Below are 20,198 nucleotides of genomic sequence, written 5' to 3' on the forward strand. Positions count from 1 at the left end.
CATTGCTAACTGTTGAATTGGACACAATAGCCAAATTCCTCTGACTATGAACTACAGTATTGACAACTGCAAAAAATATAATTATTATAGTTAGAATATTAGGAAAAAAAAAAGTTATTGTACTAAATACATCTGGGAAAACAACTAATGAAAAATGAGGTGGCAGATTTGCACTGAAAAGAATCTACTGTATGTAATTTATTTTTATTACTACAGTAGGTAATTTAAGGCCAAAAAAAAAATATACTTGTTTAGCGTCACTGCCCGACCCTGATTTTCTAGCCACCTCTCTTTTTTTTTTTTTTTGAAAAAAATTATGAAAATAGGCTATAAAAATTCTGATAATCGTTTTTTTTTTTTTCATCTTGAGCACCGGGAACAAGTGCGCCACCAACATTACAAGTGTGTTTTATTTCTGCACGTAAGTTGCGTAGTGCCTAAGACCTTGCATTGTGCAATAGGCTAAACATACCTGCAGCAAAAAAATTTGCTTCCCTCACATGTGCTTGTTGACAGAAGTCATGGACGATTCGATCGGTAGTATACAGTAGTAGGCCTACATGTTTAATTTGGTTGTTTTTAGAAAATAAACTGTTATACTGTAAATATGATAATAATAATGCAGTTTTTGAAATCTTTACTGTAGGCCTAAAGGCAGGTACTCACACACTGCGCGCTACGGTGACGCGATGACGAAATGCATGCGACGGCGTGAAACCAATGGATTGCTTTTTTAATGAGGATCCGTTCAGATTGCCACTGACAATTACATCGTCTATCGCTTGCTGGAAGCAGATGGATTCGTCATGCGACGGTCGTGCGATGCAGTGAATGCCCAGCTTAAGCCTACAAAGTAGGCTCCTAGCTATGCCAAAAAATAAATGAAAAAAAATCTTGCTAAATGTTGGTACAATGGACCTTTTTGTAGTGTTATCAAAGTACTTGTACTTATCAACAGAATGTATAGTAGGAACTCACACACAGCATTCCTGGCCGTTTCATGAGAATATGGAATAATTTACCTATTGATATTAAAGATTCTTTTGTTTGTGACAGCTAGGGCACTTTCAAAGGGAAAATTAAACATTATTTTAGACAATTTCGTTCATGGGATTGTTAATTGTTTTTCCTCCAACTGTGTTTAATTTTTATTTTATTTATATATTTTAATATTTATATATTTTTGATAAAATTAATATTTATATTAGTTAATAATATTGAATTTGGAGCTGGAGGGGCACACCATATCCGGTGATAGTAGTTTGTACCGCTTTTGCCTCTCCTCAGCCATCCTCTTTCTTTTTGGATTTTGTTTTTTTGTGGTTCTGGCTGAAAGGAATAAAAAAATAAATAAAATAAAACTGAAGTACAGTATCTCACCTTGAACTGATGTCAGCTCTGTTCAAGTATGATCTGGGAAGCAGGCGCCTACTGTATTATTGGGATAAAATACACATAACAACTTGGATGAAAATAAATATTTGTCATTCCATGAAATCCTATGATTTTTTTGGTGGGGGGAATCCTATGATATTTTGGGTGGTAGGAGGGGTGCTCCTTCAACTTACTGGTGACTTTCAGTTCTTGTTATTTGCAAATAAAACATGCACATTATTTTCGGTGAATGATTAATTGAAGTGGAGGGAAGGTAGAAGCTTATATGGAATACTGTAGTAGCATTACATATTAATTAATAATACTGTAATGATTAAAGTGGTTTTATAGGCTTGTTCTAAGCCACAGGTGGGCAAAATGTGGCCCAACAGTGATTTTTTTGCGGCCTGTGAAAGCTTATAATAGAAAGTGTATACATATCAGAGTACATAAGAAGCACACACAAAAGACAAGTGACCATTATTTTTCTTTTCACGGTAAAAGAAGGAGGGTGGCTAGCCACCCTATTCACCCCCTCTGGATCCGCCACTGCCCTGTTGTAAGCAACCTATAAACCAGGAAATACAGTCAGAGTAGTTGGCACCCCTGTTTCAGAAAATACATCAAAACTATAAAAAATTAAATTTTTTCTCTGAAAATATTATTTTCAGAGTGAGCATACCTTTTGTATTTACTCATTGAATAGTATTCTAGCAGGTAACTGATAGAATGAACTTGTCTTCCAGTGTACTGACATCACCAACCTGCTGAACTATTGATCACTATATTCCTTTGTCGCAGGTATTAACAATTCAATTCAATTCAGGTCCACACTTGTGATGTGCTGTGCATTTTATTGTTTGATATAAAAGTTTATTACAGGCAGATTCAACTATAAGTTTAACTAATCTGCCAAAATTCATTGTTAAATCACAGACCTTTATAATTATATGTAGGGTCTGTGGTGAATACAATACTGTAATTTTAGTATGCCTGTATATTGAAACGTCTGCACCATCTACAGTATGGTTCTTAGAGGGAAATACCGGTATTCCGCTACAGGCAAAAATAGTTAAATGGCATGTAATGTATCATGACATAGTCAAGTATTAAGTTTTCTAATGTGGTATCATAGTTCATACTACTTTACGGTAGGTATAAATCAATCCTATATTATTTACAACATGAAAAAAATTATTAGTCTCAGTATTTTTTTAAAATTAATGACATGTTGTACAAATGATTTTTCTAAGACACAAAAAGGGTATATGACGAAAATCTTGGGAACAGATTAGATACAAATTTTTGAATATTCAAAAACTGGGGGAAAAGGTGTAAAAAGGAATGGTTACAACCATTTGACATGCCTCCTGTTTTGTGATTGTACACTTCCATAAATAAAAAACTACATTTTGGATTTTTTTTTACATATTTTCCTACTGTATGGACTAATAAAATAAATTTACCTAATTTTGTTAGGTTTTTAATACTTTTACTTGGTTTTATATTAATATTTCTACAATTAATATTGTTATTACGGTATAATCCATGCCAGGAGCACATCAATCAATCAATCAATCAATTGAAATATTTCTATTTTAAAGCATAAAAACTAGTGATTGCTAATACTGTATAAACTGATTTCATTGTAGATTTATAGGTTTGATCCAATGGAAAATACTCTATCAAAAATATTACCTAATATCTTTTATTTTAATGGTATTATTGAGAGATCCTTACATCTTCTTTTTCATGTAAAAATATTGAGATTGAAAAAAATAATTATTCACTTTTCTCTGAACAATAAAAGCAACAGCAGCACTGGTTGTTAAACGAACATGTGTTCAAAGATTAAACCATGAATACAGGTACTTTTAACTTTGAAAGCTATCTAACTGTTATGCAAATGAGGACACAACAGTAGGTTAGGCTACCATAAATGCCAACAATTTGCTGTTTGCATACCTCAGGGTTTTTTTTTTGTTTGTTCAGGAAGGGATTTTTGTTAACTTTGATGCTGCATTTACAGGCCATAATTTATAGGTTATTATTCAATTACAGCATAGATTTTGCTATACCGTAGTATTGTGCGAGTAGAGTAGCAACAGTGAAAGGTTCATGTTGGACCACAGCTGGAAGCTAATGAAGCAGTATGTCCACTGCTGGAAAAGGTGGGAGTGGCTGTCAAAAGCATTGTGTAATGTCGCTGAATGCATTTTTCAGGTTCAAATAAAATGGGGTAAAATGGTAATTCCAGACCACCACTGCATTTTATCTAGTTAATTTTCATGATCAGAGACAACAGTTTTTCACTGATCACTTAAACTCTGTTTTTATAAATACCAGGTTGATAGAGAGGATGGTAATAGTGAAGGTGGTAGTGATGTTGATAGAGGTGATGTTGGTAGTGAAGATGAGCATGATGCTGAGATGATGTTGATGGTGAAGGTGGAATGATTTTGAGAATGTTGATAGTGAAGATGAAATGATACTGAGATGATGCTGATACTGAAGATGACCATGATGCTGAGATGATGTTGATGGTGAAGATGGTGAATGATTCTGAAATGATGTTAGTGATAGAAATGATAGTGATGATGATGATGTGATGAAAATGAATAGTGATGGTGGTTTAAAAATGATAGAGATGGTAATATAGTGTGATTATTGTGGTTATCAAGATTAAGATTAAGATCGTGATTGATAGAATTAAAAAAATCATCATTTATAGAGACGATGTAGTTTGTGATGCTATGGGGATGTCATTGACTGTTTATGTACAGTACAGTATAGACAGAATGATTCTTAGCTTACCATACCATACAGTATGTAATGTTAATAATGGATCATATTTCGTTTTATACAAAGAAAACAATTTAACAGAACTAACGATCTGATTTAGGTGATACCTTCATCTCCAACGCAACCAATTAATTTCTGTACATCATAAAGCGAAATGTAATTACAAAATGCGTTTAATGTACTTGCTGCTTAATGTTGCTATGCAAGATTTTCCCCAGGGGTACCTAGATAAAGAATACTTCATCACAGAATTTGTTTTATATGGTGTCATAAAAGCTGTTTCTTTTTTAAGAAACCTACCCGAAGTCTGCCTACTCTACCATTAGGATTAACCTGATAGCAATTTTTCTCTGTGCCATCAATTATGAAATTATAGTATATTTTTGGGCTTTATGAACATAATAAATTCAATGTTTGAATTGCATTTATTTTATGTATCCAGTAGCCTCTCTTTTTTTAGGCACATTAGTTAACTCTTCCTATTCTAATTTCACATACTGGTACACAATATTGGAATTGAAGGATGAAATAATTCTTTAGAAACTAAAGTCTTTTTTAGGGAATGTATCTGTTTTAATAACAAGAAAAATAAAGCCCTAACCCTATGGAGGGCAAGGTTTGAACCCATAGGACCCTGGGAGTAAAAGGCAACCACCAAGCTATTAACTCACTTAAAAACAAACTACCGTATATTCTTGCCTGCTAGCTATTTAAAGTTGTTATTGGTCGTAAGAAAAAAATCTTGTTTTAGTTGAACCCAAGACCTGGATTTGAATGCAAGTATATTTTACCACCAAGCTATACAGTAGCTCCACTCAACTCTACTTCAGCGGTTTAGAATAAAGGCTATAGCAATTATGAATTAATAAGGGCCACAGTCTCTGCTCAGAGTATAGCACCTAAGTACTGAGTGTGTGAACTATGAATGTGATATAAACCAGGCAACACAGCATCTCTGAAATGACAGTAAGATTTGCATCGATTCATCATTTTTCACGTACAGTAGACATTGTCAGAGAGGACTAAAGTGTTTGCTTCATACATGGGCAAGAATTCTCTTAAACATATAAAAATGTTTCTTTTTATCATACCCACTATCTGTTAGTCAAATTAACCCCCAAACATTATACATAAAGTATATTAATTATTAGGAAATGACAATTTTACAACAGCGACACTTGTACTTGGTGCATCCAAGGAAAATAAAAACCAAGAAAATCAACTTAACAAATCAAACTTAATATAAAATAAAGGAATTAACAGAGTAAATTGAAAAAAGTACTGTAATTTTAAAATGTTGGAACATATTTTGTATTTACAGTACGTTTTGGATTTTTGGCAATAGAATTCCATTATTAGTCATTATTTGTTAAGCATCAGTTTGACTTTGTATTATGTTTTGGATTTTGGCAATAGAATTCCATTATTAGTCATTATTTGTTAAGCATCAGTTTGAATTTATACTGTGTTTTACAAATGTATACAAATTGACTCATAGAAACTGCCATGCCAGTATTTTACACACGTTCTAAAAACAAATTATAATTATTAACAATCAAATAGGAAATTAAACTATTAACTCTGAGCACAATTATTTATTTGCAAATTATCACACATTAAAATAATAATTCTAGAATTTAGTATTTGTTTTATAATTATTGATCCCTTTATAGCGCTAAAAGCTCTGTTGAGGTAAAGTAAAAAATCAATGCATTTGTACAATTCACACATTAGTTGCAGTGTAAACAACATATTCCATGTGTGCAATGTTTCTGCATCCAATTACTGTAAGTATGGAAGCCAGATATTTCAAGATGTGTACTGTAGGCAGGATAACTATTGTAGACCTATCCATATAGTCATTACTGTCCTACAAAAATAATAATTAAAATTATGGTCAGGCTCATGGAAAATTTGTTAATAATTCATAATTATTATATTTAATGATATTCATATTACTATATTTATATGCGACAAACCAAAAATACTAGATTCTACAGCAGTAATTAATTGTGTAATTTTTATTACTAGATGCTTTAACAATTACATAGACTATAGTTAACTTAATATGGTAGTTTATTATTCTCCTGAACAGTAAACAACTCCCTATCACTTTTGAAATAATAATAATAAAATCTAATTTATCAATTTTAAATACTACCTATCTTCTATTTTAAGAATTTTATTTTTTGATAATTTTATTTGAAAAGGTTAAAATAGAATTTATTCATTGATAAATCTTTTTGAAAAGGTCTTGAAACTCAATTGAAAATAAGGAACTTCTTTCAAGAAGAATTCTTTTGATGATTTATAACAAATTGTTACCAAATAAATTGCCAATTACTGTAAGCATTGCTTGTGATGACAAGTTTAATGTTGTTGATTGATAAAAGCACTCACATTCCATTCAAACTTGTATTTTAATGGATAATGTACTTTAGTTGTAGGATAACAAATTACAGTTATTGCAATGCCATTAATTCTATTACTGCCAATGTTTATCATAAGGCCTAATAAATTAATCCCTAGCTTCACGTCCCTCCCCTTATCAAATTTTGGACCTTATGGATTTTTTTACTACCATATTTGCTTTTTTTTTCCAAGACTGAAAAAATGATCGTTTTTGATGAAAAATAAAATTGTTGCTTAGATCATACACTTGCTGATTTTGCAATCCGTGGATCGGTAGGTTATTGTACCATCCAATAGTGTTGACCAGTCTTTTGCTTGTTGACGCAAATAGCAATAAACCCCTCACTAGAAAACAATAATAAAAAAAAAATCCCCAGGACATGAAACAGACAAAAAATGTTACTTGGGCAGGCCTAATACCCAAATACAGTATTAAATGAAAAAAAAACCTTAATTGGTAAAAAATTTTATATACTGAATACCTGAAGGTTTTTTTAGATAATTTGGTGATTGTCTTTAGAAGAGGTTTGGACAACGGGGAATTTTTTCTTGTATCACAAAACTCCCATCATAATAAAAACAGGGAGTAATATGCACCATCACCTCTCACTTTTGACATAAAAGCATTTCCAAGTTAATAGATTAATGATGATAAATCTTTCTTAATTCTGATTGATGATGTGGTCTTCTAGAATTATGAGGGTGGAACATCCAATACTGTGATATTTTACATTAAAGGAATTTAAATGTTTGTGTCTATATTGAAGATTAATTTAACATTCTCTCTGAAATGTTCACTCTCTGTATTACAGTATCTGATTCTTACTAGTACCATGATTCAAAATGCTAAACTTTGAAATTACCTACTGTATACATTATGTTCCAAAATGATTAAAAAGGAATGCAAAAGAACTGCTTACATTTTAGTTGGGGACAGTGGGGGGTTTTCAGAATAGGTTTATAAAAATGGTGCTTTTGTACCACATAGGAACTGCTATCTGAAGGCAGTAAACTTGTTGGATCGGCAAATTAATATAATCCAACAACCTCAAATGGTATCCAATCTCAGATGGGGTGTGCTGGTGACAGCACTAGATATTCTCCAACAAGGCAATACATTTTCTTGATGGGGTTCCAAGTTTCTTGACAGGGGGTCCAAGTTTCTCAACAAGATAAGTCCCTGACAGGGGTCAGCATCCAACTCAGCTCCACCATGGTGGGAGAAAATTTTAAGAATATGAACTGTCTGGAAATAGACAGCAATAATGTTTTTCAAAGCATGGTTTCAGGTTGACAAAATGATTGACTTTTAGTATTTCCTAATGGAGTACAACTGTTAACCTTTATCCCCCTTCCCTGCCCCCTCCTCCATCTCCACTGGCATTACCAGTGGTTCATGTCATTCTGACACTAGTTATTTACTTGCAAATTAGTGTACATAGTTGTTGTTGAATGTTGCCTGTTAGTGCAGACTGGTTTAGTGTTCCACTTTACAGTATGATAATGCTGAATTCATAAAGCATATTCAGTGGAGCCAGACGAGTGTATTTCTGCATCTCTACAATAGGTGATTTTGAAATGGTCTATTAAACGAGGTTGATAGAAGTATATAATTGAAATGCATTCTTGAAATGAAGATGTTCAAGTCATTAAATAATTTTGTTATCAGTACTTAAATTGTAATAATAATATAATATTTATTGGATTCACTTTTGCATCAGTGGCACACATCAGACAATACATGATGGTGCATAGTGAAACTGAAAATCTTCATTAGCATCTCAATTTAAATTTTTGTGCTCAACATTTTGAGTGTTACAGTATGTCATCTGTGGTTTAAGATTAATAATATAAATTTTTCATCTATATGTAACTAAATTTTAACACACTAAAACTTCATTTTCTGTCACCATTCATGTGGTGTTTTGCAGTAACTTACAGTAGTGCCAGGGACGCGAGTTTACGTCTGATAGGGTTTACTCCTCAGGGCACCAAGGACAGGAGCTCACATCCACACCTGACTAAACATACCAAGCTGTTTTATTGCACAACATTAAACTTGCTGGCAGTGATCCGATTGGGAGGGGGTGGGGGGGGGAGTGCCCTTAGAGTAACTCCACCCTCCTACTTTATTGTCAAATTTTATGTTGAAATTTGTTAATACTAAAAAAAGAAATCTTTTCATGAACATGCAAACTAAATAATTTCTTATTTTCTCTCTAAGAAATAATACTCTATCCCTAATTTTCACATTAAAAGTATTGATTATTTGAGCTTTTTTTTTATGAATAATGTTTTTTTTATCATGAATGTCACCGTAGATGCAAAATCTCATTGCGAAGGAAATATGAATATGAAATTGATTTTCAATAATAATGGAATGGAAGTATTGAGCATTCATTTCCAAGCTGGAATCATCCAACCAGATCTAATTCAATTGGACAAAGTCTGTCTGCCTGCTATGTGATGTTAACATTATTTAATCATGGTTGGTTAGTATTCAGCTTGAGATTCCCTACAGTTAGTAATTAGTTAATTAATTAATAATTAATTAATTAAATAATTAAATTAATTAAATGTTTTGTAAACCATAATCTCATAATTAGTGTCCAGTCAGAATTATTATTGTTGTTGTCATTATTTTGAGTACACTGTAGTACACAGTGACATGCCATTGTTAAAAGTTGGTTATTGAAGAATGTACCATAGATGGAGTCTTTAGCATTCATCATAATGGGGCTTGTCATGCCAAAGACAGCATCAGTGATGAAAACAATACAGGTATCCTCCATATTCATTCAACACAAGTAGTTAATTATTATGAGAATAACCACATTGTCGGTATCTTCATCCTCGTTATTCTATATCATCATCATTATGATATTCATAAATACAACATCATCATCATGATCACCATCATCATATCAATATCATCATCATCATCATCATCATCTTTTTCATCATTTTCTTATAAAATCATTCTTATATTGTTTTTCTTTGGTTACAAATATTTAAGACTTAAAAGTTAGTGTGACACCTACAGATATAAACTCTTGCGCAAATAGAAATATTCATCAGTTTCTTCTCATCCTCGTCCTCATTCTCACCATTCTCCTTCTCCACCTCCTACTCATTCTCTTAATAATCACCATCATCATCATTGTCAACAGCATGTTTGTGAACATTTTGTCAAATATTGTAATAATGTTTTACTTATAAAAGTCTGTGTACCAATAAAGTTTACCTTCAAAGATCATCCCTTCTATTCTACTGTAATTTTGTATGCCTTTCAGAATGAAAGGTCGTCCCTTCAATACTGCTGTAAATATGGTATTATACATTTGTAAAGAATATCTGGAGTCCCCAGGCTATCACCTCCAATTTCATCTCTACTAAATTTCTTAGTAATACTGTACACAACAAACAACCTTTCCTGTTGTGTTAAGAAGAATAATATTTGAATATTAAAATTGATTAATATTGGATTATTTACTGGTTGTAAGAATTTAATTTGGTGACTACACCAAACACCTAATTGAGAAACATTTGTAATCTTGAAATGTGGCAGCCCAGCTTTAGGCCTGTACAGTAATTTTGATTAGCTAAAACACAAAATAACACCTACATCGGTTTCCGGTAAAATATTTCGTGAATTTTAATAATTATTATTCTTGGAAATGTATCATATCCTACTATCTCTATACACAAAAATTCATACACATTATGGTCTTTTATTTGATGGTATATCATGGGGTCTCTAATAGTACACAGTGGCTTATTTTGGGGGAAGGGGGGTGAACCAGCTGGGGGATCCTTCCACCCTTTTGGAAAAAAAAAAAAAAAAGAAAGAAAGAAATAAAAATAAATTCTTGATAGCCCAAAACACCTCAGTGGTTATTTCTGGGTGCCTAGAAAGCAAAAATTAGGGTGATGTTGTCTCTCGGTCGCCCCTGCCCCTTCCCCTTTTAGGCATCTCTGGGTCCGCTTCTGGTACAATAGCGATAGAATGCAAAACTTAGGGATTTCTTTCAGCTTTCTGTTGGGAAAGATATGGAGAAATTGTAATTTGAATATTTTATTTAACAAAAAACTGTTGGTAGATCTGTATTGTCCGTGAAAACTGCATTGTCTTCATCTGTGTCTCATTGAAATCTCTATATTCCTTGCTTTTACAGGAAATGACCAATTTCTGGTTTACAAAAGTTGAATTTTTGTGGAATTTTCAGAGTTTAGTTTTTTTACCACAGATACAGTATATTCCTACAATTTGTGTCTTTCTGTAGACATGATTTTATCAAAAGATGGACGTCTTCATTATTAATTTATTGTGCACGAATATGCAAAAGAATGCGCATCGCCGCATTTTGATGTAGAGATGACAAAAATATTTTATAATTTTTCATGACGACGTGTAACCGCATTCATCATCCTCTTCAGATGCATTTGATCATTTCAAGTCTCGCTTTAGCTTTGGTAATGAGTTAGTCTCAAATTCTATTTTTATATTTCAAAGATAGTTTAAAGTGTTTCAATTTTGCATTATTTTCAACAATGTAAATTATATAAATAAACTAAAAATATCTTCTAAAATTCCTATCATAAAAAGATAATTTATCAACAAGGCTATTGATTGTGTACTGCTTATAGCTGGACATACTCATAGTATGCCTGTTGCTTTAGTATTCACATATATTATGCTTGATAAAAATTATTAATCAATACAAATACATGTGAAGAAAATTAAAATTGATTTTGAATAAAAAATAGTTAAAATATGCTTTGAATGGTTTTATGAGCATCCCTTAAAATATTTAATATTTTTGCGAGTCAAGTGGCCAAGCTAAAGGTATACAGCCTTAACATTGGTGCTGGTTCCAGCCAGTCCTCGCCCAGGGTTCGGTTGGTAGGACTAAGTCTTCTCCATTAAGAACCATAAATAGAGGTCTTGTGTGCAATTTAAAGAACCCATTGCATCTTTTGGAAGAGTACGGTTATCCTGATTCTATGGTACATTTTATCCCTAGTTTTGGAATGAGCATGTAGTCTACTATATAAGTGCCTCTTTAAGCCATACGTCCTAATTCAGCACAATGACACTGTGAGTTAATATTTATCCTCCTACTTCTACCTTTAGCTTTAAAAATAGTTGAAGTGTCAAAAAATTATAATAATTTTTATTTAACTTCTAGGAACTTGTAATGCTCCTTTGGGAATGAAGTCTGGTCTTATATATAATTCAATGGTCACAGCATCTTCATCACTATCATCGTTACGGGGACCGGAGTATGGACGACTTCATTGGACAGACGGTAATGCATCTTCTTAATGAGTATAGTGGAAATATTGAACGTAGCCAACTGGTGAAGTATTATTTATAGCCATATTTTGATTGGCTTTTTATGATGTTTTTCTTAGCACTTCATCGTTATTTGGATTATATTGTGTCATAATGTATGTTTAATGTGTAATTAGTATTTTGTAAAATATTTCCTAGCGTAAAAATAAATCCAATTTCCAATTCAGATCCACTGATTACCATATTTTTTTCATGAAATTATTGTATTATCATAATTTTATTTCCAAGCACACTTTCTAATTACAAGATCAAATGAAACTCCACTTGAGAAATTGTAATTCCTTGTATAGTGCATGATGTGATCTACGGTATGCATTGATGCTTCCTTATTAATTAATATTAAATTTACACTGACACTTAATAATGTAATTATTATTTTTATATATTTTTGTTTCTTATATAAATTTTATTGTTTATACTATAGAGAACTATTTAAATAGTCAAAAAAAATTTTGTTTTGAAAATAATTTTTAAAAATGGGGGTAAAATATTGCATTCAAGAAAGTATAATACACGCTCCAAGTATTGAAATACACGCCATCGTGTTGGGATTCACATATTGGGATTGTATTTCAATACTTGGAGTATGTATTATACTTTCTTATCTGAGATTAATCAGTGGACCTTTCGGATATTGCATTCAATTATTATTTTTATATATTTCCTGTTTCTTATTTAACTTTAAGTGTTTATAGAGCACTAACTATAAATGCTGGTCAAAAAATTATGTTTTTAAGTTTTGAAAATGAAAAAAATTGGGGGTTGGTGTGGTGTAAAATTTTGCTTTTAAATTTGAAGTTTGAAAGTGCCATTTCCTGCTACTTGAAGGTGTTTTAGATATAAAATGTTGTACCTACCCATCCATAATGGGGCAAAGGTTGTGTGAGCCCTCTACGGTACCAGTATTTGTAAAGTTCCATCCCCTGGCCCCCTATTTCTCTTTCTTGTGATCTGCTACTTCATAAGTCCATTAATCTGGGAAAACTCTGATAGTAGTTTTTATAGTAATTTAATATCAGTATTAATATCTTATTTGGATCTGTACTTCATACATAGGAAGTTGATACTTTATTTGATCCTTTTGGAGGAGCTACAGTATTCAATACTTTAATTAAATTGTTGAATTTTTCTGTAATTAACCTTTTTGTGTACTTTATACAATACAGTATGCTTTTTATAGTACAACAAGGCAGTAATCTCTAGAATGATACAAAAACGTTTTATTTACTGATTGTCCAACACACTAAAGTGTCTACTGTTGCATGATTCTATTGATTGATAAATGAAATTTAATTTCTTTTTCCTTTTGTTAAACATTATTGTAATTTGACTATCAATGCTATCTACCTATTGTGTTTAAATAACAGACCAAATATATAATGAAATATAAAGCTATTATCCTTAACTGTATTCCTTATCATGAGTCACTATGGCTAAAAATAAATTTATCCCTAATGGTAGACTACCTACCGCAATGCAAAATAAATCAATAAGTTTGTATAGATTACAGGTAATCAAATGTAATTGATATTGATTTGTTTTCTAGGTGAGGGAGGCTGGACAGCTGCAACGCACGACACCAACCAGTACTTGACGATAGACGTAGGTGCTGTTGCAAAAATTACCAAAGTGGCCTCGCAGGGTCGCCACGACAGCCGGGAGTGGGTAACGGAGTACAAACTGCAGTACAGTAACAGCAGCGATGACAACACATTCCAGACCTATGCTCAAAACGGGGTTCAACGGGTAATATTATACAACAAACGTTCTCTGATTACAGTGTCAAGGATCATGAAACAAATGCATTTAATTAAACATTTTTACAGTTGTCAATATCTGTAAGAAATAATAATAATGTCTGTATACTTAATACAAGAAACTGTATCAAGTTTATATAGTTTCTTAATATATATACTTCATACCCATATTGGATACATTAGGTTTATTAGAGCAGCTGGTGAATGTTACGATGGGTGGTTGTTGGAGATGTATCTAGTTTTCTCTTTTAAATTCATCGCTCTAATCCCTGTGCCCTAATTTTCTATAGTCATCATTGAAATTTATGAAATTGAATGGAACAAACCATTATGGTATGAGGTTGAGGGTAATGTCTCTATGAAATTAATATACTTAAAAATATAACTTGTATTTTAATAAGTAGTACTTTGATAGTTACTGTAGACTAAAGATATTAGAACCAAAAAAAATGAAAAGAACTTTTATTGGTCTTGTAAAAGCAAAAGTATAGTACATGAACTATTTTGTAGTTGGTTAACCATTAAAAGATCACTATAAACAGTACAATTAAAAGGAAAACAACAATATGCATTAGTATTAATTAAAAGATAAACAATGTACATTAAAGTTTGTTTTAAAAAATGGGTGAATATTGTAAACATTCTGTAAATATTATGCATGTTTTAATAGTCGAAAGAAATCATTTAGTATAGGAAAAAGTATAAAATTAATTACTAGTAAATGCATTGTTCAGGTGAACATTATTTGGTATGGAAAATATAATGGAGGAGTGGAGTTGAGATGCTTGGTGGTTAAGATGCTTGCCTTCCTGGGTTGTGGGTTCAATTCCTGTCATGGTAATAGGATTTGTTTCTCGCAACCAAGAACAACTCCACTCCCTAAGCCTCATAAATGAGATTTAGTTTATGTAGAGCATCTTGTGTTTATGTTTGTTGCGTGAAGGCATATGCCACTTAAAAAAGAGATTAAGTTCGCTGTTTGGCTTATCCTTGGTCTTGATCCTAAAACAATTGATAATAATGAAAATAATTTGTTAAGATACTTGTAAAAAAATAGTTATAATTGCACTAATTAACAGGTTTAATATAGTTCCTGTTCCTTGCATAATGTATTGTAATTAATTAAGCAATTAAATGTTAATTTTTTTTTTTTTACACTTATACAAAAGCAGTAATTCCATGTATGAAGCGCAAGTTGTATTCAGGAATATTATATGGTCGAGGGTGAAAAATCGAATGTCCTTGACTTTGTCCTTTGACCTTTTCTTCTGAAAATTGAGTAGTGTCTTTCTTTGATTATTATGTATCATTCTACTGAATTTTATGATGATCCATTCATTAGTTTTTGCGTAATCTTACTAACAGACGGTGAATACTTAACCTCCTTTGGCGGTGGTAAAAATAGACTGGTAATTGTCTTTTGAGAGAATAATCAGTTGTGGATACATTGACTTTAAGGACAGAGTTTGTCGGTGTAGTTGTATTTAATCTTCTCCAATAATTTCTAGTCTAAAAACATTTACAGTGATAGTGCAATCATATTTAATTTATGTATGTAATTGATTATAATAATGTTTTGATAAATTTTATATTTGATTAAGAAAGATTCTTCACACTATGATATGCTACAAATGCAGACAGACTTGTCTTTACCAAAGCTAGAAAATTTGAAATCAACTTATTAATATTAACATCATAGTAAAGACTCAGGCTTGTGTTGAATTCCAAACTTTTTATGCTATTTTTGACATGCTGTACTGCAGAATAAATATTTTACACATCAAAATCTACAATAATAAAATGTATTATACTACATAAATTTTAATTTATATCACAACCAAGAACTCCACTCCCTAAGCCTCATAAATGAGATTTAGTTTATATAGAGTATCTTGTGTTTATGTTTGTCGCGTGAAGGCATGTGCCACTTAAAAAAGAGATTAAGTTAGCTGTTTGGCTTATCCTTGGTCTTGATCCTAAAACAATTGATAATAATGAAAATAATTTGTTAAGATACTTGTAAAAAAATTGTTATAATTGCACTAATTAACATGTTTAATATAGTTCCTGTTCCTTGCATAATGTATTGTAATTAATTAAGCAATTAAATGTTAATTTTTTTTTTTTACACTTATACAAAAGCAGTAATTCCATGTATGAAGCGCAAGTTGTATTTAGGAATATTATACGGTCAAGGGTGAAAAATCGAATGTCCTTGACTTTGTCCTTTGACCTTTTCTTCTGAAAATTGAGTAGTGTTTTTCTTTTTCTTTGATTATTATGTATCATTCTACTGAATTTTATGATGATCCATTCATTAGTTTTTGCGTAATCTTACTAACAGATGGTGAATACTTAACCTCCTTTGGCGGTGGTAAAAATAGACTGGTAATTGTCTTTTGAGAGAATAATCAGTTGTGGATACATTGACTTTAAGGACAGAGTTTGTCGGTGTAGTTGTATTTAATCTTCTCCAATAATTTCTAGTCTAAAAACATTTACAGTGATAGTGCAATCATATTTAATTTATGTATGTAATTGATTATAATAATGTTTTGATAAATTTTATATTTGATTAAGAAAGATTCTTCACACTATGATATGCTACAAATGCAGACAGACTTGTCTTTACCAAAGCTAGAAAATTTGAAATCAACTTATTAATATTAACATCATAGTAAAGACTCAGGCTTGTGTTGAATTCCAAACTTTTTATGCTATTTTTGACATGCTGTACTGCAGAATAAATATTTTACACATCAAAATCTACAATAATAAAATTTATTATACTACATAAATTTTAATTTATATGATTTCCTTTATTTTGATTTTGTGGATGGTAATATTTCATAAATATCATAAGAGTTTATTCAGGTTTAAGGTGTTACATTGAATGAGGCTTTTCAGTATAGGCATAAATTTGTGCTTGTAACCTAGACCTAGTTTTAATGCTTACAGCAAGATATAGTCAGCAATTGCATCTTAGCATCCATATTTTAAAGTTATTGACATCTAGATTTATCCTCTGTGCAATAATTTCTACCTCATATCCTTGTGATATCAATTATTTATAACCTATTACTTTGCAATGTATATGCTTCAGATTAAATGATGAAATTTATTGCAACCGTATTGTACTGCTTAGGTTGATTAGTATAAATTTTAAATAAAATATTTAAAGCAATGAAAGACATTTATGTAATGGGTTTTTTAGTTTAATAGTTCCAAATATATTTGGTCCCTTTTTAGGTCAATCAGTCAATCAATCATTAGTGTTCTGCTAGAAGGCAGGTCCCTCAAGAAGTTCTATTCCAGTATTCTCAGTCTTTTGCATCCCTCTTCAACTCGTTGAAACTTTTTCCATTCCGTATGTCATCAAGCAGCATTATTCTTTTCCTTCCACTTGGTCTTTTTTTTTTTACCTTTCCTTCTATTACATCCTTCAAAAGACTGTTGACTGTTGACTCCTTTTTAGGTAGAGTAAAGCAATTAAAAAGTATTACACTGCGGAAAGGTTATCATCACCATCATCAATATAATTATCATTATCATTCACTATCTCTATCATCATCATCATCATCACCATCCGTCTTCATGTTTACCATCCATCATAATCTATCACATTATTATCGCCCATCATCATCAGTATCCACCATCATCCATCAACATCATCTACATATCATCATTATCCACCATCCTCTTTATTGTTGCTATTTATCTCAAAAGGAATAATAACAGAATTAATCAATCATTGTTTATTTTTCCTTTTTCAGAAATTCATTGGAAATTCCGATAGTGACAGTGTGAAATCAAACGACATTAATCCGCCTATTTATGCACGCTATATACGTTTTAATCCAACTATAAAGAAGTCCTACTTTTCAATGCGTGTGGAATTGTATGGCTGCCTTGCAGGTAAGTGCTACACCCATTTACGATCTTGTCCCAATTTTTAAAGTTATTTAAAGTCAGGCTTCCTGAGGGAAAAAATGATTGATATGTTGTGCAACTGATTTTTTGAAGAGACAAAAAGCATATTGACAAAAAACGGGTAATGAGATACATATTTTTGAATATTTAAAAAGGGTAAAGAAGGAAACAGGGTAGTTACACCCCCTTTTCTGTGGTTTTTAGATATTCAAAAATCTGTATCTCATCCATTCCCAAGTATTTAGTCAAATACTGTATGCTGTTTGTGTCATTTTGAAAAATCAAAAATTGTTTTTCCTCCTGGGCCTGGATTAAAAAAAAATTATTGATATAAAATTATATGCATCAAATTTTTCAGATTCAAGTGTTGCGATGTTTGAGGGTTCTAACTATATTTCATATAATGTTGAGAAGCCAAGGTATCACATAGTCGAGACTGAATGGAACGTAACGTTTCGTTTCCGTACCACCGAAGCGAACGGAGTGATCATGGCCGGTTATGGAACACAGGGCGACTACCTGGTCTTTCAGCTTATCCAAGGACAACTCATGATTAATGTTAACTTAGGTATGTATTATTATTAATGTTAACTTTGTATTATTATAAATTTATTTACTTGTACGTATATAAAAAAGAACCATTTTTTGACAATGAAGTTTTGTTCATACTATCAAATTTTATGTGATAAATAAGTGTGAAATGCCCATATTTGTGTATAATATGACATCATCATGCCTATATATGGGTAATCACACAGATTGGCCACATAAAAATAGTGTGGACAGCTTAGAACCTACCTACAGTATTGAGCTATTTTTAGCTGCTACTGAATTTACTTGCATGATTGAGTATACTACTGTATTTACATATTCATCTTGTAACAAGATGCATGTTTGACATTTACATTTTTTCGTTATGCTTTCCTTCGATGCTTATTAATAATTTTTTCCAATTCTCGTGTCTGCGTTTTAATTCGTCTTAGCTGCAAAGATTTCATTTCCTCTGTTTAAAGATCATGGTCAATATTTCATCCCCATTAACATTTTATAAATGTGGCATTGTTGGCAAGCACATTTGACAAACAAGAATATTAAAATATTACTCTTTAAATTTCTTTCAATTGTTTTTGTTGTTAAATATGTATACTGCTTTAACAGATTTGATTATTTGTTTGTTAATAGTTAGTTATTGTGTATTTCAGTTTTATTTATTGTTTTATTATTTTTCAGATGTTTATCATTTATATAGTGCCCATTCTTTGGATCTGAATCACTTTTTCTCTTGATCATCTGAATACAGACAGAATCAGGCTCTACCATTTCATTCCAAATCTGTTACCTTGAACTTGGTCTAAAACTCATGACCTAGAACCTTGTCCCTATTTGGATTCTACCAACTAAGCTACAGTATAAAGCCAAGTTGGTGTACTGTTGTTTTCCTATTAGGGATGTTTTTCCATTTGGGAATGTGACATTTTCTAATTAATGACATTTCCTCACCAGGGACATTTTTGCATAAAGACCTTTTTCTTACCTACAGGTACATTTCCTAATCAGGGATATTTTTTTGACCTGGCACATTTTTTGAAAATTTTCTCACTAGGGACATTTTCTAATCAGAAACATTTGTCCATGAGTAATTTTTTCCCATTAGGGACTGACATTTTTTTAATTAATGACATTTTGTCACCATGGACATTTTCTCACCAGGGACATTTTCGCACAAGGGACTTTTCTTTTTTCACCTGCATGGACATTTTCTCACCTGGCAGATTTTTTTAATCAGTTGAAATTTTCCATTTTCATTAGAGCCATTTTCTCAATTATTGAACTATATATTTAAGACAAAAAAATGAGGGCATTGCTTACAAAATGTTAAATCCTGTTTTTGTTGTAGGGAGCACAGATGATGTTTCAGGCGATAGCAGGTTCGTTATTGGTGGCCTGCTGGATGATAACCAGTGGCATTATGTTGTGTATTACCGCAAGAGGAGGGCGGTCCGAGTCAGCATTGACTCTATTCACATGCAGGGCTACACTAAAGGCAGCTTTTCGCGAATTGATCTTGATAGAGAGGTTGGTATCTTTTTTAATGCTCTTTTTTGTATATATTTCACAAGCAAGTACAGTTGAACTTGCCTAAGTCAAATCCAAAATGGCATTGAAGAATTGTTCATCAAATCATTAACTAATTTAAAACAGAACAATTTGGCATGTAAAATAATATCGACTTTGAAATTATTAGAGTTAGGCGAAGTCAACTTGGCAAGTTTAACACTCTGACCTCCAGGGGTTCGAAAAAATATCAGCCACCGCCAGACTTTTTGGTGAATTTTAACTTTTTTCCGAACCTTGTACAGTAGACAGTGTGTATGTGATCAGATTGACATGTAATAAATACTACAAGAATTATACATCTTCTACCCAATTCACACGTACAAAAATCTTACCAAATGTAACCAAATTAACATTTTACGGCACGTGTGAAAGTACCTCCGTGTAATATCCTTGTAGAATTTTGGAACGTCTTGGTAATCTTTACCAGCCTCAGCGAGGCTGGTAAAGAT

General features: G+C 31.8%; 1 protein-coding gene across 2 annotated transcripts in view; it reads left to right on the top strand.

The window, feature by feature from the left end:
• Positions 1 to 20,198, top strand: part of LOC117115162 (neurexin-4-like) — a 49,333-nt gene that overhangs the window by 5,771 nt on the left and 23,364 nt on the right. The window contains exons 2-6 of one of the 2 annotated variants that reach the window (XM_033258861.1): positions 11,778 to 11,897; positions 13,491 to 13,690; positions 17,475 to 17,616; positions 17,990 to 18,199; positions 19,529 to 19,707. In XM_033258861.1, the coding sequence (XP_033114752.1) occupies positions 11,778 to 11,897; positions 13,491 to 13,690; positions 17,475 to 17,616; positions 17,990 to 18,199; positions 19,529 to 19,707 (851 nt within the window). The remainder of the gene's footprint in view (positions 1 to 11,777; positions 11,898 to 13,490; positions 13,691 to 17,474; positions 17,617 to 17,989; positions 18,200 to 19,528; positions 19,708 to 20,198) is intronic. The other variant, XM_033258860.1, reaches the window with a different exon arrangement.

The sequence above is a fragment of the Anneissia japonica genome, unplaced genomic scaffold, assembly GCF_011630105.1.
Source record: "Anneissia japonica isolate Jap-2015-1 unplaced genomic scaffold, ASM1163010v1 scaffold6997_len847652_cov182, whole genome shotgun sequence".
In the NCBI taxonomy this organism is placed as follows: domain Eukaryota; kingdom Metazoa; phylum Echinodermata; class Crinoidea; order Comatulida; family Comatulidae; genus Anneissia; species Anneissia japonica.